Source organism: Aricia agestis, chromosome 19 (assembly GCF_905147365.1).
Source record: "Aricia agestis chromosome 19, ilAriAges1.1, whole genome shotgun sequence".
Taxonomy (NCBI): Eukaryota; Metazoa; Arthropoda; class Insecta; order Lepidoptera; family Lycaenidae; genus Aricia; species Aricia agestis.
The window spans coordinates 10,421,761-10,447,791 of NC_056424.1; the positions used below are offsets into that span (position 1 = coordinate 10,421,761).

Below are 26,031 nucleotides of genomic sequence, written 5' to 3' on the forward strand. Positions count from 1 at the left end.
GTACGGATGTTGGGATACTATGTTGGGGGGTTCATAAATAAAACGATCATCGTATTTAAATGTATTTAAGTGTATTAGCAACGTTGGTACATGAGATTACTGGATAATACTGTTTGGAATATGTTCCATTCGTAACAATAAGTGTTCGAATAAAGTACAAAACCCCATAAAACCGTGCAGCCCCTAATTCTTAATCCGTATCCCTATTACAACTATAAATTCAATAACCAAATAGAACCGCCTCCTTTTGGGAGTCGGTCAATTATATCAGAATACTACTGGTATCATAAATGTGAGCATTCATACAAATAGGACTTTAATTCCACTAAGCTTGCCCCCCACGGTGCGAGGAGCTCCTACCATAGACAAGACTACCATGTGAATAAAGGTGACACCAGACTTAAGCGACACGACACGAAGCGACACTTCACGTACTTCACGTTCCATAGATTTGACGTTTGTAAAACGTCAAATGAACGTTAGTTCTATGGAACGTAAAGTGTCGTGTCGTTGCTGCGCAGTGTCGCGTACTGCGGTCTCACCTTTATCCGGAATCTCTCCAACTGAAATAAATTGAAAATCGATCACACGGTGGCCATTTAAAAACTACGCTAGTGTGTTTGATTTTCATCTCTATTGTAATGACAACAGAGAGTGATTTTCCAACTGGAGAAATTTCGATTAAAGTAGTTTACACTGAGCCATGATGAATAACCATGATTGTCATTTGGCACCATGATAGAGGTCTACAGTATGCACAATCGACGTTGATCCAGGGGACCCTCTACACGTTCGTGTACACCAGTATTTGTCCATCATGGGCCACGTGGAGACGCATCGTCAGAGGCAAACGCTGACAAACGTCAATCGTCATGCGGCGTTCTAAAACTTCTCAAAACGTCAACATCGCTATTCCTTTGTTTAGTAAATAATTCACCTAACCCGGCAGTATATTCACTAATAAACACTATAACATCACTAACAATGCGATATGAAACGATAGTGAAAAATAAAGGTATATACGCACAAGGAAATAAGAATTGCGAAGCCCAAAAGTCTCATACATCCCTCTTAAGTTTATAATACAACTAGATTTACAAAATAGGCCTATCCTTCGAAAACGAAAAAAAAAGAAACCAAGGGAACCAAACAAACACAAATAAAAAACCAAATATGTTTAATTTCTGTTGCATAATATACTTTTTTATTTTAGACATTTCTCTAATAAAATTCTACATACAAAAGTCATAAGACTAAGTCGGTTATACTATGAATGTAGCGACAGGATCGCGTTAAATAAACTTTAATTTGTTTAAATAAAAAAATATAAATAATCGAGTATTACAGTTCCAACAACTCTCGGTCTATGGACAGCCATAGACAATAATATTTAATTGTGGTGTAACACTAAAGTAACACTAATAGAAATCGTGTCTTACTTAACCTACGCTGAAACTTGGAGATCTTTTGGGTATAGCGACGGCACCACACCTCATTGTACTTTAAAATATAATCGCCGTAGATGCTACACAATCTGAAAACAAAGAGAACAGTCGGCGCCGCCATGGAAGAAATACAAGTAACTTTACAACAATGCTTAAAGGTCGTATATAAAGATATTACACTAATAAAATAACATTTCTAATAATGCCTACGATTTACTAATATTCTCACAATTAAAAAAAGATAAATTATATGGCGATTAAATAAAACTTAAGCCTACTCGTGTTTAGTGTTGATGTTTATAGTGCGGTCGCGGAGCACGCAGAATTTGGGACACTGACCCCCGCCACTTGTCTCTTTCGCTCGTGCACGAAATAGCCATCGTGTTTACACGGATATATTGTGATAGAAGAGGGGTGGGCAAGGGCTCTACAGGAACAACTACATTGTCAAAATATTCTGACATCTTCCATACATTTGACATTCGTTTTCGATAACATTACATTTACGCATCTATAGAAACCCATTTTCATCCATATGCGTATTCATTCGTGTGCGAGCGAGAGGCAAATAGCGCTATCAATGTACGGAATTCGGCGCGTTCCACGACCGCACTGTAGCTTCATAGAAGCGATATCGCGGCAATCATGTTGTATATCGCTCGGACGCTTACAATTAAAAATATACAAAACTTACGCGTTACAAAGTATAAACTGTATTTGTACCGGGGCCCGTAGGTCAGTCCATTCAAATGCATTGTTGTGCTTAAATATATCAAAAAATCACATTTTAACATTTAAACCCCTATACGATTGTATAAAATAAATAATTACAGAACTAAATAAATGGATATAAATCTTGTAAATAAACGTCCGTTGTGTTTGTGTGCTATATATCCATTGTTATCGACGTAAATGGATATAAAAGATACAAAAATTGCTTAGTATGTAACACGACACTATCTGTCAAACATCTAAAACCATTCAAAATACTTAATGTAATTGAAAAATTGTAATTCCAAATTGCACTCTTTTAAAGTAAAGGCCGTGTTAATGATCAATTCGATTAGACAACTACAAATATTGAATAACATTGAAAAAATGTTAAAGTTATCATGAATTTCTTTGCATAATATTTATGTTTGTATAATCGAATGCCTTGCCATAGGTTTACCCTATCTGTATGATGGTTCAGTCCATAGTATGCAATTCCACAGATGAAAATTTTTGTCAGGCCTCTGCCTTGAATTCCCCGGAAAGCGTCAAGCGGCGCGGGCATTAGACAAAAGTTTATCGTCCGCTTTCCGCTCAATTCAACACAGAGGTCTTAATATCCAAGTTTGCTTTCGTCTTAAAATTTTATTCATGATATCTGCCATATAAATGCAATGTCAATTTGTAAAAAATGCAAAAAGGAAAGACACCAAAAATGGGGTATTCATACACATTCTACAATGGATTGTGATGATAATATCATACAACAATATCGAATATTATTTCTATGATATAAGTCCCTAGCGTTGATTCTATAGCTGTGGATTCACACGATCAAAGGGTGCAAACTACTGAACTAAACGTTAAAGCTTACATACAATCGGAACGCTTAAATCTAGTCTATAAGACGGATACTTCTTAAATATAAGAGACGTAGACATCTATGTTACAAGTACAGAGGGTCATGGAATGGTTACAAAAGTTACAAAAAACGTCGATACAATACAAAATGTGAGCTCACACCGTGGTCTGAGATCGGCGGGCATAAGAGCGATTGTTAAATCGCTACACCGACCTCACTACAAAAACAATAAAATCCTGTATATTTAAAAATGTTAGAAATACACTTTATCGTTCATCACTATTACAAGAATGTGGGTTAAAGTTAACTTTAGATTATATATCATATTTTCTCTTCCATGAATACGATGATAGGAATTACATGATATTTAACCCAGTCTTAACTTTACCATCTGTGTAATGACACCTAAGGTGAAGTAAAATATTAAGATTTTTATGTTGGGTCTACTCGACATGATGCGTTAATGTTTGTTATTATTGATAGAAAAAAAATCCTTATATAACAACTGTTATTCAACAAAGAAAAAGTGTCTCTTGTAAAACAACTTGTAAATCCTGCTGATTCTTTTGTAATGTTCAATAAACGTATATTATATTGGTAGTAGGTACATAGCTAGGATGAATACACAACACCAATACATCCCCGTATGGATTATATTAATACAACAATGGCACGACTATGTACAGGGAATTGACATGATCGGCTCACGATCGACAGGGCATAAGCGATCTAGGACTTGGATTTGTGACGCATCAACCAAAAAAAAAAAAATACGGAGCATACAGCGCAGATTAACAATTTGTGTCGTATATGGGGAAGAATATTATTGCTATTGTGTTGTATCTTATTTCCTCTAAACGCCCCGCTGTACGCTCCGCTAATCTCAAGAAGCTGCCATATTTAACATAAGTCACAAAAAATATACTGTCTGTAAATCACAACACAATGAAATAATAAAATGTATCGTCCAAAAAATATATCAAATAAAATATAAATCGATTAAGTTACAATAAATACATTTCAGTCACATTTTCAAAGATTAACGTATATAAATACATGTATAAGTCATACCCTACCCTCTCTCGCTAGAAAGAGACGTTATAAGAACGAAATTAGTAGAAAAGACTAATTAGGTATGAAACCTGTTTAGGTACCGACCACGGAGACGGGAGACCAAGAGGACTCTTAATTATTATTTTGAAAATGGCGGCCTTAATCTGTTAAACAAGATGACACTGCAATATTGTAAAGTTAATAGAACATCGTATTAAAGTCTACATTCTGAGCTTTGATTCATAAGAAAACATACAGCGCTACACATTTATTTGATTTTAGCCATCACTTTTATCTTTGTCTTAGTCCTCTTCTCTTCTGTTCTCTATGGTCCGGTGATCAGCGTCCCTTAGCGGCTTTTCACGCGATCTAGTGATTGATCAGCGCGATTAAGCATCATTTAGCGCTACTTAGCGACTGATCAGCGCAATTTAGCAACTGATCAGCATGATTTAGCTGGTCAGCGCGATTTAGCGGCTGATCAGCGTAATTTAGCTAATCAACGCGACCTAGCTGATCAGCGCCATCTCACGACTAATCAGCGCCACTTAGCGGCTACTCGGCGGGGGCATCTGAGCCTGGACACCCTGCAGGTTCATCGGCCGGCCGTTGGGGTTGCCCATGCCGAGACCCTCGCCGTAGCTGTTCACGTCCATCGTCGGCATGTCATCGTTCTGAAAATAAAAATAAACATCAATCTGACTGAAATGACAGTTTTTTTTAATTAAAGGACTATAGTACTATCAAAGAAAATTATCCATAAGCTGATGGCAGGCCTACGTAATTTGGATGCGTTATGTATGATGCCGCCGACAGATCACGACTGTCTCTGACAATTTCTTTGATAATACAACTATCATATTATGATTCATATTTCATACCTTACATAGACAAAAATACAACATATAAACATCAATTACATGACATTGTTATTCGTGAAGTTAATATGAGGTGGCACATAACCGAAGTATGCGAAAGCAGTGCGTGAAATAATTATATGTACAAACTTATTACGAACAAAATAAATTACCAGTCCGATGGTGGTAAATTATACTATGAAAGTAACCAAAATGTATGAGAATATCTGCTCAATCAAGCTTAGCTCATATTTTATTGGAACTGTAAAGATGAGACCGCATGACTGTATATTGTGTAGTCGACACTACTCTGAAACGGAATGACGCGACAAAACGTCGCACCAATGCAGCCTAGTATCGCTTAGTGCGGTCTCGCTTTAGGTCTAAACCAATATGAAAAATAAGCTTATAAATGTTTAACTTGATTTGTTTAAATTTAGAATAACCGTGTATAGAAGGGTCAATTTAAAAATTTGAAAAATTCATCCAATCAGCGTCGTATTTACCTCGCGGTGGCGGCGTATGGTGCGGTCCTCGTAGCGGGTGCCGCCCGTGGACGCCATTGGCCGGCTGAGCGTGCTGTTCGCGTTGTTTGGCGAGTGCGGCGCGCACGCAGCCCCTGCGCCACCCCTCACCGTCAGTACGTGCACGTATACGGAACGGACGCATACGGGAATACGTCGCAAGCGAACAGAAACGGACGATAGAGGAGCAAGTGACACTACTTGCTCGTCTACACTGGTATACTTATGAAGCTTTTTTTTTTTAATGTAGATACAGTACGGTTGCGGAGAAAAAAATTTGGCTACATGTGTCAGTAACACACATATGAAAACATTAACATAACATTTTCGTACATCGTACACAATAGTAATATTTTCGTGTGCGTGTAACAGAAGCATGTAGACAAAAAGTTCTTCGCGATCGAGCTATATCTACAATTTTACTGCACAAAGCTTTATAAGGCTAATTAACTGTGACGCATCGCTTGCATGGGAGCAATATACGGTATTTTTTTTGCATATTCGCGACGGAAACATCTTAAACCTTAATGATAATATATGTCCATTCTGTATACGTGTCAAGTGTACCCAATAGTGCCAAGCCTTTTGCGTACGCGTTTGTGTTAAAATGTTACGTATGTTACATGACACAAAAACGCGTAAACAAACAGTGCAGTGACGCTCGCGCTAAGCATATCTTATAAAAAATTATCATAAAAAATTGCTACTTTGAAATGAAATGAAAATACGATGAGTCCGAAATAACTCAAGCAAATGAATGATGCTAGCGAAAGCGTCACATGGTTTCATGAATGAAAATGCGTTACAAATTATACAGTACAATACAAACAACAAATAGGTTAAATAAACAATAACTGTTTATCAGTTTTGAAGATAAACGACGGTATGTACAAAAATGTACAAGATTGTTAGGAGGTCAATATTAGCCAAACCATATAATATTTTTAATTACAGAATAGTTACAATTTAAGAATATTCGACGAAACTGAATCAGTTAAATTAATAATATACAGTGCTATTATTTTATTGGATTAGCCTGACTTATAAAGTGACATATGTTGAAAGTGGTTCTCTATAAAAATATAACCTCGGGGAGTTTTAGATTCTATCAGTGCACTTTATATTATATCAGTAGGACGTGGTAATAGCTTACCATAAGTAATATAAATAGACTTCCGATTACTAAATTATAAAAAGAACTGATCGTCTATGGTTTTAAAATATGACGAATCTTGCATTTAAAAAGGACTACTCTTTTTTAAAGATTGTACACTGACATCACATAACGCGATCGAGCTGTTAACCTCTTTTGCCGCTCTTTCGCGTTTTACGGCCTTTTTATCTGCCGTAAAAAAGTAACGCTTGTCTATGATACGTACCGCCTTGTGGTACGGGCGCACGAGGTGCGGCGGCGCGCGCCGGCGTCAGGAAGTCCGCCTCACGCCATCCATGCTTGCGGTACACCTCGCGCAGTTCCGCGTGCGACCACATCGTCATCAGCACTTGACCTGTAGCAGGAAAACATTGTTATTGAAGTGAAACTTCTTTACGCACGCTTGACTTGGGGTGTGAGCTGGCAAATGCGTGACATACGTACGAAAGTGTGATCGAACAAGGCGAACGGAGCTCAAGAAGTTTTACTTCAGATTTTTTTTTAATCTTTTTATTTTACAGAGGCTTTTAACACTCAGTGTTAATGTCAGTCTCATAGCAGATGTGACTTGTGTGGTCTAAAGCACACTCGTTTTATTTTGTATCTTAAAAATAGCGTCGTGATAGACAACGTCATTAAAATTGTATAAATGTACCAAGCGGCAAGCGAAGTGTGCGATTTGTAGTTGTTTAAAGTTAGAGAGAATTATGGCCGTTTTCACCAATTGACCCCTAAGGCTAAGTATCTAAAACAAACGTTTACACTAACGCGTATAACGTTACTTTAGTCTTTAAGGTAATTATAATAATAATATCTATGGACGCTTCACACCACGTCAGTCTGGCCCCGTGCTAAGTACCTGAAGGATTTGTGTTACGGGTACCAGACAACGAAAATATATTTAATACTTTTATACTATACATAATATATATTTTAAGATTTTTATTATATGATACACATATTTAATACACATCCATGACCCACGAACTTTGAAAACTTTTTGTTCCGTCGGCGGGATTCGAACCCGCGACCCCCGGCTTGAGCTACCATCGGCCCACCAACTGAGCCACAGAGGTCGTGACGTAAGGTCCTAAGGACTTAGGTGACATACCTTGAATGGCCGCTAGGGGACACTTAACTTAGGGGGCGTTTGTCAAAAAGATTGCCAAGTTAGCGTAGAAAAGTGATTGAGGGTTCTTTGCTTTACTCGTCTATAGCTCCCTAACAAAATCACTATAATTAAGTGTTTCTCAATTTTTTCTTCTTTTTTGTTGCTCCTCAGCCACTTACCTGCAAACTTCAACACCCTAGGCGTGTGCCGCTGGCGCTGTTTGGTGCGGTGCAGCAGCCGCTCTACGCCACCCGCATCCAGCAGCGAGCGCGAGAACTCCGCGCTCTTGATCACCTCGTTGAGGGTAGCTCCTAATGCAACTTCATCATCATGGCCACTGACCTGCGAACTTCAGCACCCTGGGCGTGTGCCGCTGGCGCTGTTTGGTGAGGTGCAGCAGCCGCTCTACGCCGCCCGCCTCCAGCAGCGAGCGCGAGAACTCCGCGCTTTTCTTGATCACCTCGTTCAGCGTCGCCAGTACCGCCGCGATCGTGTCGTCTGATGTGCCCTGTTAGTGTAAAAAGGTCAGGGTAAGAGCAGTTCCGTATGTGAGGGTGAGACCGCACTTAAAGAATAAGTGTCGCCAAATATTCTTTATCTGAAATCGTACGAGATAAGCACTATGCTGCAGCGGCTCTACGCGATGCAAAACAATTTTGCATTGTGATCACCTAAGACTCTTCTTAGGGCCTTTTTCAACACTTCCTGATAACTGATAAATGCCGAATATGCTATCCACCACTTAACTTGACAGATCAAGTATGGAGCATCTGTCGAAAAACTTGTGAATAGCCTATTCGGCACTTTATCAGGAAGTTGTGAAACAGGCCCTTAGTGTCTAAACAGGCCATGCCAAAGTTACGCGGCGGAAGTTCGGCATGATTACAACACTACTAACATCCCAATAACATCTTTGGCGTTATAACCACATAACATTATAACCAGTAAACTGGGCGACCGCCCAGGACACCGGATAAAAAGGTGCGCTGAAGGCAAAACAAAGGGGGCGCCAATTTATTCGGCACTATCAGCACCCTGGGCGGTGCCTCTCGCCCAGGGCGCTGGTTACGCGGCGGAAGTTCGGCATGATTACAACACTACTAACATCCCAATAACATCTTTGGCGTTATAACCACATAACATTATAACCAGTAAACTGGGCGACCGCCCAGGACACCGAATAAAAAGGTGCGCTGAAGGCAAAACAAAGGGGGCGCCAATTTATTCGGCACTATCAGCACCCTGGGCGGTGCCTCTCGCCCAGGGCGCTGGTAGTGCTATAACTGGCACTCATTATAACCAACCTGATCATGCTGCTGATTGTTGTTCCCGCTGGGCAACTTCTGCACGAGGTCTCGCATCGCGTACTTCCCTATCAGCTCCTTGTTGCGCTGATCTATCGCGAGGTTGCGTAACGCCGTCGCTACGGCGCACACCACTCTGTCCACCTCCATACGCAGGAGTTCCACTAATATCGGTAAACCTGGGGGAATTATGTTCACTTCAATTGTTGACAAACAGTGACATTGTCTGAAATGAGATATGAGTAATTTTCTAAGTATTAGTAACTAACCCACGTAGGCTTAGTTAACTAGTTAATTTTGCTAATTATTATTATAGCGTTCTGAAGTGGCCCGGTTTCTGATTTTTTTAACAGGAGATGATATTTTATTCCACAGCATCGTTGATTGATTTATTTCAAATGTTTTACGTTAGCCAATGGGGAACATAATTGACTAGATAAAACTCTCTCAAAACCACCTCAGAAAGCATTAGCCCGGGCGCGCACTAGCGGCCAAGCCGCAGCGTCCAGGCCGCGGCGGCCATCGAGATAGATACCTAAGTATGAAACCGCCATAGACCACGCACACCTGGCCGCAACGCGACCAGCGGCCACACTATACTTTCGATGGCCGCCGCGACCTGGCCGCTAGTGCGCGCCTGGGCTTATACGGCATTCGAGCTCGCTACTATATCGCTCCGTGCGTACTCGTACCATCGAAGAAATTGATTCACAGACCTACTTCGTTCGGTCCGATTATGTCAATTCAATGCTTGTCATGATCTGTCGGCTGGGTTTGACATAACGCGACCAAATTACTTAGGTCCGCCATCTGCATATAAATCAACTTCTGTACCTTCCCACAAAACCCTTGGTAACTAGACATTACACATTTTTAGGGCAAGTCGTTGCAGCCCTGACGACACCCATGAGGATCTATTGTGGCTCCTTCGCACTAGAGTACCGTCCCCAACCCAATGCTGCTCATAAAATAAACGTGGTGGTGTTGATGACACGAATTTCCTCAGTGGATGAGTATTCGTAGCGACCAAGGTCACCTAGGTGCCTGTTCCTGCTTAACACATACCTTTCTCCTTGCGCACGGCAGCGCGTATGTCTATGGAGGGTTGCCAGTAGCAGGCGGCGAGGTTCTGGAGCGCGCCCGCCGCCGCCTCCAGCGTCTCAGGGTTGGAGCACGTCTGCAGCAGCGCCATGTATAGCGGCACCACCTGGACAGACCGCTGGTTAGTGTACTCTCGTATTATGTTGTGTGTTGAGTGTAAAATATTATGTAATTTTCAGATTAGTCCACTGTTGCAAATGAAAACAAACTAATCACCAGTACCTCAATCCTATAAATTCATATCATAAATTATGCAACATTCATGCAGCTTCACTGCTTGTTTAAAACAGTCAACTTGACTGGATTAAGGCGAAAAAGCATTTGTACGACACGACGCGACACTTCACGTTTTACAATCAGTTGTATGGAAGTAAAGTATCGCGACTCGTGTCATATCCTGTTGTGACTTGTGTCGCGTAGTGCGGTTTTACCTTTAGACTTGCCAAACTACAATAATTATTTATCTAAACCAACGTTCTAAATGCTTATTCCATCAACTTTTTCGATGGTACAACTACTATTTAAATATCATTTTAGTACTCCAACATCTATCAACATCATCGTATACGCACCTCAGGCGACCACAGCATCTCGGTACCCTTGGGTACGCTGTACCCGAGCTGCGTGCCGGCGTCTAACTGCGGCTCGGGCTCGCTCTTACTTAGCGGCGACGTGGAGTTTGACGACGAACCCTCCTTCTTCTTCTTACTACCACCGAAGCAGCCGAGGTTTTCCCCTGTTCATCAAAATAAAAAGTTTGAAACATGTAACGTCATAATGTATAAACGTTCATAAGTAGAAAAATTATTTTTCAGTTTTAAGTTAGATGATTTTATAAATGGAAAAGTTTGTCAGAATAGATGCCTAAACATTATATAACATTTCGCTTCACATAAAACCGAAAGGATTTAGATATACCCTACATTTTATGCCTAAGTTGGGCCATGTGTCTGAGGTGGCTACTAACGTCAAAACTTTAACAATAATTATTAATCAAATTGTTATAGTTTGTGCGTTTTATGATGATATGCGTGACACATTATAATTGACAATAGTAGGGAAGTTACCTAACAAAAATTAATCGATAGTTTAAAAATATCGAATCACTTCGTAAAGGAATTGCAATCGAAATTCACGATTTCGTACTCACATTTCAGTGGTGCCGGCGATTTAAGATGACCGCCCTTTTTTATCGATTTGATTTCGATTCAACAGAGTCAATCTCTATTGACATAAGTTCCGTTTCATGCATATTACATTTTTAAAATGTTTTCGTAACAATAATTTTATACTCCTATTTTACAGTTAATATTTATAATTTTTATTAATAAGTTAGCATTTAGCATCTTTTCATTTTTATTCATTTACAATTATAGGAAACATTTATTTTGTAGATGGAATATAATTTATTACATTTTGTTTTTTTTTTTTTGTTTTCTTGTAAAAAAAAAACCGTAGCAAGGAACATGAAAACTGTCACCCATATCATCTTAGAACGCACAAACTATAATACCTTTTGAGGCGCTGGCCTGTATCCTAGCCTGTCCCGATGATTGTGTAGGCGGTGCTCTTGTGTCGTATAATGGGTCTTCTATTTCTTGACATCTGCGAAAATTATGTAAATTATACTTTAATTTAATGATGCATAATAATATAAACATTTTAACCGTCCTACCCAATGACATGAAAACTGATTACCATCTTGAAAGTTTTGCACGCACGCATATAAGTACAAATTTTTCACGGCTTACTACTAATGAAACGGCGTATACGTAAGGACGGGCGTGCGTTATTCGTACATGAATGCATGCGTGCAAATGTTATATTGTATCAACAGCGTTTAATAACATAAAAACTTTGACGGAGCAGTTGTAATACAACGCACCTGTAAGACAGATTCCTCAGCACACAAACGCAGTTCTCGACGATCTTCGTGCCGATGGAGTTGGCCGCGAGTGCCGCACGTACTAGATGCAGGAGCGACTCCGCGAGCCCGGCCAGCGAGCGCAGCCGCCGCCGCGCGTACTCGCCCGCAGATGACGCGTTACGGAGCACGCCAGACGCGTTGCGGAATACTGAGGACAATAGATAAGGTAAGTACGATAATTATTCGGTTTCAGTTATGCATTACAATGTTTGTAACTTCTTCGCGTAAACTCTAGTATATACACAATATAGTTTTTTCCTGTCAAGGGTCCCGTTTTTACCCTTTGGGTACGAAACCCTAAAAATTGGTTAAAATACGTGTACAACTATATTTATCGTTATGTTTACTCATTTTTTTATTAGCAAGATAGTAAACAAAAAAGTCCATATTCACCTGTAGACCAATAAGTATCGCCGGGGTTGGTGGGATGCCAGCCGGAGTGCGGTATGATCACCTTGTTGACTATCACTTGTGCCGCGTCGTCGATGATTGACTGTTTGAGGTCTTCACAGGAGGACATGTTCCAGATCACACCTGTCACTAGCTCCTTCACCTGGGATGGAAGAAATAGACCGTATTTAGTTATTATTTAGGAAAAAAATAAAAAGTTATGTTCTGATGAAATTATCCTGTCCTTTCCGTACATACACTTATTGCACCTTTTAAATCGGAGGTTAAGACAAAACTGAGTAGCTTACTACTACATTTTACTGCTTACTAGAAAAGTTATAACAATGCACTTTAGTGTTAAACAATGGAGTGTGTTTGGAGAAATAACGCCCTCAACAGCTTTTAAAAAACGAAATCGATCAAGAAACGTCTATAGCGCCGACGATACGCTATTTTCTAAAGTATAGTCGACAGCGTCTACCGCTTAGGGATCGCCATTTTGCCTACACATAATTCCGTGCCACATTTTCGCAGCAACAGCCAGCCAACAACAAAACTCCCGCACTTTTCCATCTACATAGATAAACACGCCATCTATACGCAGACGTTCGTACCACCCGCATGTTGTTACACGCTGTAACACAGATGTTCGTACCTCCATGGCAGTAGGGCGGCACAGCAGCGCCATGAGCGCGTGTATGCCGCCGGCGTCGCGGATCGCGCGCGTTCTCGTCGTTCTGGCGGCCCTACGACAGGTTGCGTGTTGTTACACGCTGTAACACAAATGTTTGTACCTCCATGTCAGTAGCGCGGCACAGCAGCGCCATGAGCGCGGGTATGCCGCCGGCGTCGCGGATAGCGCGCTTGTTCTCGTCGTTCTGGCGGCCGTACGACAGGTTGCGGAGCGCGCCGCACGCGTTGCGGCACACCTCGGGGTTCTCGTGCGACACCAGACGCACTAGCGGCGGGATGCCACCTGCGAAATGCGTTTTAGATGTGTGATAACAATCTTAAAGGTGGACGCAGGTCAAGCCGCACAAACCGCTGCATGCGCCACAGTCGTACAAGTGCGGTGACTGCGGCGAGGGTTCCTTAGAACTTCATACAATGAATAATTCGAAGAGGCTGTGTCAGGTGCAATGCGTAGTAGCATTTACTACAATCGAAACATTTTTCGCATCAAACTTTCAATTCCCAATCATAACTCGCTCTCAAAAAAGTCTCCACAGTCTCACTTGCTCAATTTGTTATTAGTCTTAACAGCCTTAAATACTGACCTAGACTCCTAGTCTTCTGCTTATTAGGGTCATCCATATACGTGAGGTGCTGGAGGTATGCTGCCGCGTTGGCCTTGACCACGTCTGACGGGGAGTTGAGGAAGCCGATCACCTCCGGCAGGTTGGGGTCGCGCCATTGTAGCCCGCCCTCCTCGCGTCCGCCTACCCCGCCGACTCCGCCCACGCCGCCACCGTGAACTAAAAAAAATTAATGTGCAGAATATGTTAGAGCAGGGGTTCCTTCTTTTTCAGCCTGCGGCGCACTTACAAGTCTCAATGTTTTGTCACGGCGCCCCACTTTACCAAAAAGATACATAATTAAACACCCCTTAATGATTATAGTTAGGTTAAGCAAGTAAAATAATAAACCAAGCAAATCATAAACCAAAATTTAATCATCTGCCTGCTCTGTATAATTTATATTATAATATTATTTTATAATATTTGTGGTTACGGAAAATGACGGAGGATCGACTCACGGCGCCTCTCTTGCCTTTCCCCGGCGCACCAGGGCGCCACGGCGCACAGTTTAGGAACCCCTGTGTTAGAGGTTAAATCAGCTTGTTTAGTCTGATCGCAGTATCTAGAGAGATGTTGTGGACAAGGACTAATGCTAGTTGTCTTTTTTACTTTCAAAAATTCTTTCTATATGACAGCGACAGCAATACACATTACCATGTTTGTTCTGAGGTCCATGGAAAGGCTGTCAGCAGGTGGGATGCAACAGAATGTTGTCGGTAAGGTAACTAGTATAAGCTATCGGCCTATATGAGCATAAGGTATGTTACCTAAAGCCATTCCAGCCATCTGCTTCTGCAGTTCGTCTTCGTCGCCGTACATCGACTGTCCACCCGTGCTGCCTAGACTTAAGCCGTTCTGAGAGTCCTGGAAAGTGCACAAGTTGAGTTAAAAGCCCGTTTATATATATTGCATTTGTATATCATAATGAGAATTAAAATTATTATTATATTCCATATCATGTCTAATGAGGGTTTTCGATATATCATTTGCCACAATTATAAAGACAGCGTTAGCGTATTAAGCATTTCTGCAACGCTCTAGCATGATCAACAAGACACTGGTGTACAATCTACCTTGAACTGCGCGGGCTGGTGCTGCGGCTCGTAGACGGGTGGGTAGTGCTGGTAGCCGTACGCGTCGGCGGCGTACTCACCGCGCGGCGACGTCACGCAGTAGTGCCGCCCCAGTTGCTCTAGCGACGTCGAGTCGTACCTGATGAAGAACATGATGCGTCTTAAGTTTTTTGTGTTATAATATATTCTCAATAAGGCACGACGAGGCGCTGCAAAATCACTTAGTACACAAGAGAAACGCTTCGTTTCAACAATGACACTGCGTCGTCGTACAGCTAAGAGCTTTATTTACCACACAACCGTTTGTTCTTGTTGTGTGGTGAATAAAGTTACATTTTGAGTCGCAATCTCATAAGAATAAGAATCATTTATTTGCAGAAAGTACCGTTACAAAAGATGTTACAATAATTATACAGGGTTCCAGTCTTTCTACACAATAACTATAGGCATGCAAATTTTAAAGTAATCAGTAACCACTAATCACACACAGAATAATTTAAATAAATTATATAAAAACACATTTAATTAAGATAAATGTCTAAAACGATTTTAACCTTTTTGTAAGTTTATTTTTCTTTGTTTTTGAAATGTGACATATTCTAAAATGATGACTTTTATAGAGAAAATTTCGTGTATTGTGTGTAATGAATGAGAAATGAGTGAAATAAATGTTTATATTCAGTCTAATAGCGTTTAAATGAGTAATTTAGAAGAGTATTAAGGAGCTGAGCTAACATTTCGCGATAATAAATTTGATAGAAAGTGTTCTGTTTGGATAAAATTGTATTATAATTGTATACTTAGTCAATTAAAAAAGTAAGGCATGTATTTAAATCAATATCTGTATATTCCCTTTTCTCGATCAAAATATTTGAAAGTTTCACCAAAAATACTGACTTGCACACTAATTATGCACCCTAAATAATGCGAATTCAGCATACTAAAGTTATTTGCAAAACTGTTTTACTGAACGCATAACTATTTTTAAAATAGTATATCTAACAATTCCTTAGTTCAACAAACATACTACAACTTTTTAAAGGAAAACCATCACCTAAATTACTTTTCGGAACATCCTTTATTCTAAATAAAACCCAATTTAATCTGTTATGTTCATATAATTAAGAACACATAAAAATCATCAAGCGCTAACTTAACATGGACTAAACTTTGGCACAGTGAATGGTAACTCAGTTTATAAACAATAATAATAAACAATCGGCAAAGAGCGAGTCGGATTCGCGCACCTTTGTGCGCGAATCCGACTCGCTCTTTGGTTCCTTACCGATATATTGCAAAATAATTAAGCCTCCGGCTTAGGAATTGCACTCTAGGGGTTGACAAGCTACTAAAGAAAAAAAAAGAAAAAACAACTGGCTTCAATTATGAGTCGACGAAGCCCCGCTACGCGGGGCTCCTACTTCTGGGTGGTTCACAAATAGCCATCTAACCTAACCCAATCAAGTCGTATTAGGCCAACATTGCTCTTAATTATTTAAGAATCATTAACCAATTTATTAACCCATACAATTACAATACAGTAGTAAATTTTGATAATTTTTCTTAATTTTTATCAAGTAACCTTGAATTATATAGTTTTGGAATGATAAAATCTTTCACCATATCTCATCATAATTACCAAAAATCTTTGTCGCTAACACAGAAATAGATCAAGATATATCTGTGGTCGCTAAAGAGTAAAGAGCGAGCGTAAAGGAGTGAGTGCGGCGTTAGATGAGGCCCCAACATGTTTTTCAGTAAAACAGAGAAACAAAAAGAAAATAAAGTTAGGCTAAAAATATTTTAGTTGCACGATTTGTCAATTTGTAGACTCGTTTTGATAATAGAAATTGATTTTATTGTGGTGCACCTTTCGATATCGTTTTTAGAAATTCCGTTGTAAGATTGTCCAATTTAGAGTGCAAGTTAGTATTTTTGATAAACAATTAAAATTTTAGTTTTACAAATAATATATCCGATGTATGAATCATATTTTTGGTGTGAATTCGGTTATAAAGGTCGTCTCGTTTTGTATGATGTTTAAGTTTTTTTTTAAGGACATGTTCAGTTATTCAATTGTTTTTTTTTATCAGCATTAGTTTTTCTGGTATGCATTCAGTTAATTAGCGGAGTTAAGGTAGTGTGCTAAAAAAATATTCTGATGTGCAATTCATAATATCCCAAAAAGTAATATTTAAAAAACCGAACATAATTAGTTTAAATAAAAATCATAAAGAAAATATAATACATTTCATTCAAACATTTCATTAAAATTTGTAATTGGTAGTCATTGATAGCAATATACATATTACATAGCTTAAAATATTATAAGTCATTAAATTTTATTTACATTCATTTCATTAAATTCAATATTATATTACAGGTTACACGACTTTACAAAACACCTACCTCTGTTGTAAGTGTAGGTTGTGCTGTGGCGGTAGAGCGCCCGGTGACGCGCTACGCGGCGACGCACTGCCACCGCCCTCTACGTACTCCTGAAATAAATAACACAACATAATAATTAGCTTTAAATTAAATGCTTTCTAGCTGTAGATTTTGTAAATGTTGGCAAATAAGGTAACAAAATAGCTGAGCGCGAGTGAAAGAGACAAGCAGACATAATTAATTTAAGAATTTTACGAGAGCGGGTATAAAGTTAATTATAGTTTATATTTATAATGCCCAAAATATTTTAGAGTAAGAAAAAAGAGAGGGCAAGAGCAACGGATAGCGTGTGTGACTCACCTGCGCCATATAAGCGGGCACCTGCGCGTCCACAAGGTACGGCTGCGCGGGGTAGGCGGCGGCGTAGTGTGCGTACGTGCCGTAGTGGCCGGCCCCGCCCCCCGCGCCGCCCACGCCGCCCGCGTACCCGCTCGCCACCGACACCGCCTCCATCACCTGCAAATGTGAAACGTTGTTATTTATTACTTAAGGCGGGGATCAATCTCAATCAAAAACGATAACCTTGCACACAACCAAAGACCAAGCGTATACGCATCGCAATAAGATTCATTTTAGCTTAGCATAAAATTGTGACAACAAGGGCGGATCTTCTCTATTTTTCATGTTTTTTTTAAATATCTTTAGAAATAAATATTAAGAAACAAAATTGTTCGGTTAAAGAAATTTTAATATACATTTACTAACAATTTATTCAAATAAAATGTATAATTATCCTAGCTAATACTTATATTTCGATAAAATAGAGTTTTTTCGGAGGTGAGTTTGTAAATTAATTACAGCCAAAGTATTACGTTTTATTAAAATGTTTACGGTTTAAGGTATTTTGAATATTGTGCTTTATATCTCATATTTTTTAACACTTCGTTATTATATTGGAACTAGGTAAACCGGGAGTCACGGAATAACAAATTGGGGTTTATCCTCGCCTTAACTAAGTAATTATAATTGTAGCAATACTGATAGCAAATAGATATGCAAAAGAGTCATATACTAGTTCCATACATACAAATATTAGAGGTTTATTAAAGCCCGGTCATCAGTTAATGCAATTTTGACAGAAGCCTAAGGGTCAATTCAGACCGCAACGCGACGCGTAGATGCACATCTGCAGTACTGAATTGACAGATTTCAACTGCTTTAGACAATATCATAATATGCAAGTCTGTCAATTCAATACAAATTTAGGAATGCATCTACGCGTCGCGTTGCGGTCTGAATTGACCTATGAATCAACTTTTCTGATAGTACGTATAAATATCCTAGCTCTCAAATCTCTCAATCCCTAATATATGGCAGCTTTGTGAGATTGAAGGGTCGGCTGTTGTTATTTTTTCTAAAAGTAAGCATCTTGTAACTCACATGTGGGTACTTCTGCGACGGCGCCATGGTGAGGTGACCCATGTGGTTGTAGTGAGCCGCGGGGGACGACACATACTGCCCGTAATCACCCTCCACGCCCCCGCCCACAGGATATTCCCCTGCCTGAAACGTGAAGCTACGACTCACGAACGGTTGGAGAGATGAAGTTAGCTACACTTTACGAAGTGACAATAAAACACAGTAGAAGTTAGACTTGCAAGACTGTTTTGGCGTGTGGCTTCAGGCTTGAGAGACAAAGAGTAATTTTGTGTATAGATGGCTCCAGATCCTTTGCAGCCACACGAATCTTTTCTATTCGACCTCTCATTAGCGTTTAGTATGAACACGGGCTTTGTATCATAGTCGTTGTGTTGCCCTTTCTTCTTAAGCCAGGGTTATAATACAACATGTTGTATGAACAATTGCGCATCTCTACATTCGACACGTCGACGACGACTTTGCGTATCTATATTTTCGTGGTCGCCTTTATAATAAGCCAACGTCTAAAGACACAACACCAATAAACTACAGTACATTTCTCTCTGGTATAAGTAATATACCTGCATAGCGAGATGGTGCTGATGCGCGAGCGCGGCGGACAGCTCGGCGTCCTCGGTGGAGGCGTCGGAGCGGGACACGGGGCTGTGCTGCTGCCCGTACGCCCCCTCCACCGGACCGTTGCTGGAAAGAAAGATGAGGTTAATACGGCATTGTAAACGAGACAAACTTAGGGACAATTTCACCAACGTCTGTTAGTGTTAACAGCTCGTTGAGACAAACTTAGGGACAATTTCACCAACGTGTATTAGTGTTAACAGCTTGTTATGTCATGTCTTCTCCTTTATTCATATGAGAAATAAAAGAGGTAACATGATACTAAATCGAACATTAATTTTAACAGTCGTTGGTGAAATTGGGCCTACAATTGGACATAAATGGTTTTTCGGTAACGGTTGGTACTAGTAATATATTATATTCTGAGGTAACGGCAAGTATTTCTATTTAATTTTGCGTGTAGGGCTTTCGAAGGATAAAATGTTCGGCGTTTTCTATACCTAAGAAACCAGGCATTTTTGCGTTATTACAAATTAATCCTTGAGCGTACTGCATATCTAATTTCTAGATTCAGTCATTCGCATGATAAGGTATAATATAAGTTATAAATAACATATTTTATGCCCGTCAAAAAAAAAAAAAAACAAATACTAATTTTAAAACATTTTAATTGGGATCTCACAAGGCATATCTTCAAATATCAAACAGGAAAGATTTAAAACTCAAATAAAATACAGTATTTAAAACACACAGTCTCAATTAGGTCAAACACCAAGGGACTACGTGGAAATATAACTCGACGTAAAAACGTACATTAGCATGGAGTAGTACTAAGTACTAGTACTTATGTAAATTCTAAGCTGTAAAAGCCCTATTTGTTTCATGGGAAAAACTCGCCTACCGGCTTCGAATAATAAATACTTACTACGAAAGAGTTTAAAAAATAATTCCTAATTTGGAGGAAACTTTCACTCGAGTGTTTCGACCTTATTTTGTTTCGGAGGTTTCGACAATAGAAACGAGAGCTAACAAACCTACGCGCTTTTTCAACATCCTCTCTGGGTTGTATCCGCCTTGTAGAAAACCACCTATGCACTTTTCCAACTTCTGAGATTTGAGGAAGTGTCAGCGCAGACAGAAAGGAGCGCAGCGGAAAGGATTTCACTAACGCATCTGAAAATAAACTTTAAAATTATTAGACTAAAGTGCATTTAAATGCTTGAACCTTACAAGAAATGCTCGCGCGTCCTCGAGGATACGCGGGAATCCCTTATCGCACTTTAGTGTCATAATTTTAAAGTTGATTTTCGAGTGCGTTAATAAAATCCTCTCCGCTGCGCTTCGTACTGTCTGCGCTGGCCCGAAGGCTCCATTGAGCCTGTAGAAAGCCGGCGTGATAAACACTAGAAACACGATTATCTGGCCCTCAGTTATCCGGTTATAATTGTTATCATCGGAAAATGTATACCTAATACGACGACGCGCCTATACGACGGGACTCTATCAAATATCAATTAATCTAACCTAAGCCCAAAGCTCAATCGCTTGACGACTACTCTTTCAAATGAACGCGCAGTCATCAAAAAACTTGCATAAAAATTAACATGATTAGCTTCATACAAACGTTCGTCTCTAACACTTCCTTTTAAATCCTATCACCTTAGACATAAAGTCTAAAGTACATTAAACCTCGTCACAAAGGGCTGGAGGTAAGGGTTTTCACATTGTGGCGCGGCCCGCGATAAAAGAGCCGCACTCTTTTCATAGAGTCAATTTAGTTTCGCTAACAATTCCCGTGTTTTCAATATGAGGAAAAACATTTTTGAAACAAGACGGTGACTTGAGGAATTTGCGGAGGCTCTTCTAGGAAGGAGGTAATGTCGATTGGCAGGTAGGTAGATGGAATTTGTAGGTCACAAAATAGATTAGAACTTTAACTATATGACGCCTGCAACTTCGTTGCGCCAAAATTTTTCGGGGATAAAAATGTCCTATGTCCTTTGCCGGAACGCAAAGTATTAAGTATCTTCATTATCAAAATCGGATCAGCAGTTTAAGCGTGAAGAGGTAATAGATAGACAGACAGACAGACACACTTTCGCATTTGTATATGGATTTCAATTACGTAACTAAGTTTAGACAAAGAAAATATAAAATCAAAAATCTTGCTTCTAAAACTTGTTATAACGCAGAAGTCTGAACCAAACAAAATTTTAGCTCTTGTAGTTTGAGAAACTGGAATAGGATAAGTAGTTTTAAATTAACATTTATTATATTTTTAAGGAGTTTCGTAAGAACAAAGTTATAAAGCGAAGAAAAGTAATACGCATTAGCTATGATTACTAAGTTTTTTTATGATTCTGAAAACAAAGCTGTCTCAAAGTTGGAACATTTTTAGATTTTATGAAATATTTTTATTAAGATAACGATTTAACTTTTACTAGAGATCGCCCAATGGTCGAAATTCGACCTTAGTTTCAACGACATTAGGACTACTACCTACGTATATTTTGTAAAAACATTGACTTTATCTTTTTTTTTTCAACTCTTGTCTCTGGGACTTAGCTGATCTCAGACTGGCCGTGTAAGTATTGTCTAATAGTATCTTAGATTCAATAAAAAAAACTATAATCCGTTTTCAATTTGTCAACTTGTTGTCAACAGACTTCAAGCATAAATAAAAGAGTATAATTCGTATGTATAGGCTTGTCACTCAAAAATCTGTCATTTCTCACGTGTGTGTGTTGTAGTGTGTGTAATGTTTTATTTGTTAAAAAAATGTATGATAAAAGCATAATTTCAAAATAATATTAGTTCGATGCACTCCTTCACCATATTATAAACTATAACTGTGCAAAATTTCATGCACCTACGTTTCCCCATTATTCGTAAAAAGGGTTGCAAAGTTTTTCGTTCGCGTATTAATATTATGATTTTAATTTTATTGCTACAGCCTACGAATAATAAAAACTAAGGAAAAGTAACTCCGTCAAAAAACATGCTCCACAATACTTGTCAAAAAAGTGTACCAGGTACACATTTCAATACATTCGCAATGACAGATCAAAAGGAACCAAAGGAGAACACCCAAACTTCATAGAAAATTACCCAAGACCCGGCGCAGAAGATATGTATCTCAGTTATTTGTGTATTTTAAGTGTAACATTTTGTGATAGGCGTGTTTGCCGCAGGATGTGGCTAAGATAGAAAAAAATGCTTTTAGATTTTTTCAGGCGCTAATTGAAAATACATTACGTTGAACAAATCGACTCCAAAATGTTATAAAATGATAATGAATTAAGTTTCTAAAATACATAATAATAATAAATCTTTATTTTTCAATAAAATCACATAAAATATGGGGCATCCCCATTAAGCAAAGGATTACTTGTGTTTTCTTATATATAAAATTCTCGTGTCACAATGTTCGTTCCCGTACTCCTCCGAAACGGCTTGACCGATTCTCATGAAATTTTGTGAGCATATTGAGTAGGTCTGAGAATCGGCCAACATCTATTTTTCATACCAAAAATTATTTATATGGCAAAACAACGTTTGCCGGGACAGCTAGTATTATTATACCGATCTTTTTTATATAAGTACATAGGGAAAATAAACAGAATGATAAGATTTAGTGAAAATAAGTATATAAGAGTGTGTCGTAACTTTATGTTTAGACGCACATGATTAAAAAATAAAACTATTATTATTTTACCATTTATCATTTTATTTGGTTACAACTCGATATCCATCAATACTTCGTCTAAAAAGGCCGCAGGATGCTCTATTTCATTGTTATGACGGGCCCAACCAAGATAATATAGAACGCTTATTACATGAGCGCAACTTCAGAGTGTCCTGCGGCCGTGTATGCATGAACAGTAATATTCCTTGATCGCGTTTCTGCCTTGTCCTTCGATGTCATAAAGAATATACGTATAGCACGTTTTGCTTCTCACGTGTCTCGATTGTATTCTGCATCGAATTAAGAGGATTCCACACCGCCCTTTTTTCCATACAAACGCTGTCCCCTGTTTCCTCCCTGGATAATGCTAGTAGAGTGATAATTTTTTTCCTGAATATTTACGGCCACTAATACAATGTCCCTATGTTTCCTTTTTTTTCATAATTTTAATTATTAAATAAGATATGAACGTTCAAAAACCCAAAAAAATGGCCAGATTTTCCGCTGTGTTCAAACGTCCAGAAAACAGATTTGGCTAGATTATACAAAAAAAAGCAAAACATAGGAACACAGCTCAAGCCTTTTTTTAATCTTTAATGAAAAAAGTACTTAAATCGGTTAAGTTTTGGAGAAGGAATCAGGGGACAACGAATCGTTGATTTTCTGCAGTTGTCTCTATCGCGTTCTGCGGTATAGGCTTGAGGTAAGGGAGACAGCTATAGATATTACACGTACTTTTTTTCATTTCTCTAGCCCCTGGTGTATCCTCTTAATGTTTTCTGTTGATCTTCTTCTTCATTATTTAACCGTATTCGTTCTGTGTGTTGGTAATGCTCAATCTCATACACTCCGGTCCGCTTCACATGTTCACTACAGTAGGAACGGGCCAACTTGACGTGGTACGTTCCCACTGATATCAGAATCAGACTTTTATACGTGGGAGAGCCATGCTTCGGCACGAATGGGTCGGCTCGACCGGAGAAATACCACGTTCTCACAGAAAACCGGCGTGAAACAGCGCTAGCGCTGTGTTTCGCCGAGTGAGTGAGTTTACCGGAGGCCCAATCCCCTACCCTATTCCCTTCCCTACCCTCCCCAATTCCCTTCCCATCCCTACCCTCCCCTATTATCCTATTTCCTCTTAAAAGGCCGGCAACGCACCTGCAGCTCTTCTAATGCTGCGAGTGTCCATGGGCGACGGAAGTTGCTTTACATCAGGTGACCCGTTTGCTCGTTTGCCCCCTTATTTCATAAAAAAAAAAAAAAAAAAAAAGAATTAGTTCCTCGTACGGTTCCACGTCAGTCAGGTGCTGATTATCAGCTTCCAATCTGCGAAACGCTACTCTTTGGCGATTCAAATTATTCTGCAGCACACAAAGTGTTTTTGTATGTTTAGTGATTGTTTAAAACATTTCATAAAAGTAATTTAAACTAAAATTGTTAGGTACGCCTGAAAATAATAAAATAGCAATTTTTTTACTAAAGCCACTTTTTGCGGCAATGACACATATACATTTCTTTTACTAATAAAATATACAAAAAAACTGAGATACCTTACTTTTGTGCCGGAGCTTGGGCTTTTTTAGGTGTTCGTCTTTAATACGGTAATAGTATGGGAGTTACGATTCCTTAGTTTTTATTATTCGTAGGCTACAGCTTAGCTTAGGGAATAGGGGCAAGTATCGTTCTTAGTAGTATAGCATTTATAAATTTCCTTATAGTTATTACGGTACGTCTTGTGTTTAGTTTTTATTGGAACGAAGTTCCTTATCGCGCGTTCGGCGTAAAGGCTAGACAGAATGATATTTGACCTCGACACTTTTTTATTGTGACTTTTTCATGGTCATGCAGAGGGCGTTGATAGTATTCCTGTGCGTCAACTAGATGGCGTGTTTTTCATATTTTTTTTTAGTGTATATGTAATATGTATGTAACAGGTTTTTAGAACATAAGAAATAACTTCGTTCCATTCGGGTGTCCCTTTGCACCTCTCGTAGTGTTTCATCTAAATCTGCGCCTAATTAAAATCTTTTTAGTCATTTACAAAGTACCAAATACTAAACTATACCTAGAATAACTTGTAGAAAAAAGGGCTCTATTGCTAAGATTCAAAGACTAATACCAAAGTCCAAACTTATCATCTAACGACCACGACACTAGAGAAACAATCCTTACATTCGATCCCATCCAATTCTAATGACAAAACTTTCAGCCTTAGAAATTATACTAGCGGCTAGCCCATTTAAATACGAAAAGGGTAAAAAAAAAAACACCAAAACTTTGAGAAATAATTAAAAACTTGGCGGGGAAATCAAGAATCCTTTTTCGAAGGCCAGGAATTTAGCATAAATAAAAAGTTTCGCTCTTGACTTCACGGATCCGGTGACTCAGTCAATACCCGCGGATTTTGTCTTTTTTTTATTAATCAGGTACGAAGAACCTTGAGCTGACATCACACGAATTGAGGAGTCAAACTCAATTATAACGAATAATCTGTATTTAACAAAAAAAAATTTAGTTAGTGTCGCTAAAGCTCTAGAAAGACTGAGCAGATTTGAACGGCTAATTTTATTCTATTCGTGGATGTCCACGGAAGGTTCATATTAGGATAGAACTCTCAGGGAAGTGATATGAACACAGACATAGATCAATGTAGATACCGTATGTCGCTCCATTTGTATGAAAACGAGCGTGCCACTTTTTATGTACTGATGAGAAGAAAAGTGCCCATTGTCTAGGCTAACGTTTCTATTCGAATTTCTACAGCTCAATACGGCACTTTTAGGCATTTAGGCATTTTTAAAATTCCGATTGACGTCCGATTCCGCTGGCAGACTAAAGAACAGACTTTCGAAAGACGAGCATTGCTCGTCGTTTGGGAGCGCGATATGGCACGCGAAGTACATACACATGCGGTATCTATCATGATCTATGTCTGTGGATACGAAGTTCACCGGGTCATTTAGTCATTTTTATAATTCGATTATTAATTTTTGTGTATATAGCTTCCATATAATATAAAGATTTACTGGCTTGCAGACTTATTTCCTGTCAGCTTTTACCGCATACCACAAAACACTTCTAAGTTACGTCTTTGAGAAATGAATAAACTTTTGAAGAGTCCTCAGTCTCAGAAAACACCATTAATAAGTCG

The 26,031-nt window shown here is 39.0% G+C and overlaps 1 protein-coding gene across 2 annotated transcripts in view; it reads right to left on the minus strand.

Annotated features, from left to right (window-relative positions):
• Nucleotides 1–1,195: 1,195 nt before the first annotated feature.
• The window catches only part of LOC121736321 (catenin delta-2), a 70,626-nt gene continuing 45,790 nt past the window's right edge, over nt 1,196–26,031 (minus strand). Inside the window, exons 3-20 of one of the 2 annotated variants that reach the window (XM_042127430.1) lie at nt 19,198–19,318; nt 18,638–18,760; nt 17,558–17,713; nt 17,219–17,307; nt 14,810–14,948; nt 14,504–14,600; nt 13,716–13,913; nt 13,233–13,414; nt 12,442–12,601; nt 12,007–12,196; nt 11,635–11,726; nt 10,694–10,857; nt 10,086–10,227; nt 9,021–9,199; nt 8,059–8,224; nt 6,832–6,960; nt 5,435–5,547; nt 1,196–4,745 (exon numbers count right to left, since the gene is read on the minus strand). In XM_042127430.1, the coding sequence (XP_041983364.1) occupies nt 4,620–4,745; nt 5,435–5,547; nt 6,832–6,960; nt 8,059–8,224; nt 9,021–9,199; nt 10,086–10,227; nt 10,694–10,857; nt 11,635–11,726; nt 12,007–12,196; nt 12,442–12,601; nt 13,233–13,414; nt 13,716–13,913; nt 14,504–14,600; nt 14,810–14,948; nt 17,219–17,307; nt 17,558–17,713; nt 18,638–18,760; nt 19,198–19,318 (2,566 nt within the window). In that variant the 3' untranslated portion in view covers nt 1,196–4,619. The remainder of the gene's footprint in view (nt 4,746–5,434; nt 5,548–6,831; nt 6,961–8,058; nt 8,225–9,020; nt 9,200–10,085; nt 10,228–10,693; nt 10,858–11,634; nt 11,727–12,006; nt 12,197–12,441; nt 12,602–13,232; nt 13,415–13,715; nt 13,914–14,503; nt 14,601–14,809; nt 14,949–17,218; nt 17,308–17,557; nt 17,714–18,637; nt 18,761–19,197; nt 19,319–26,031) is intronic. The other variant, XM_042127431.1, reaches the window with a different exon arrangement.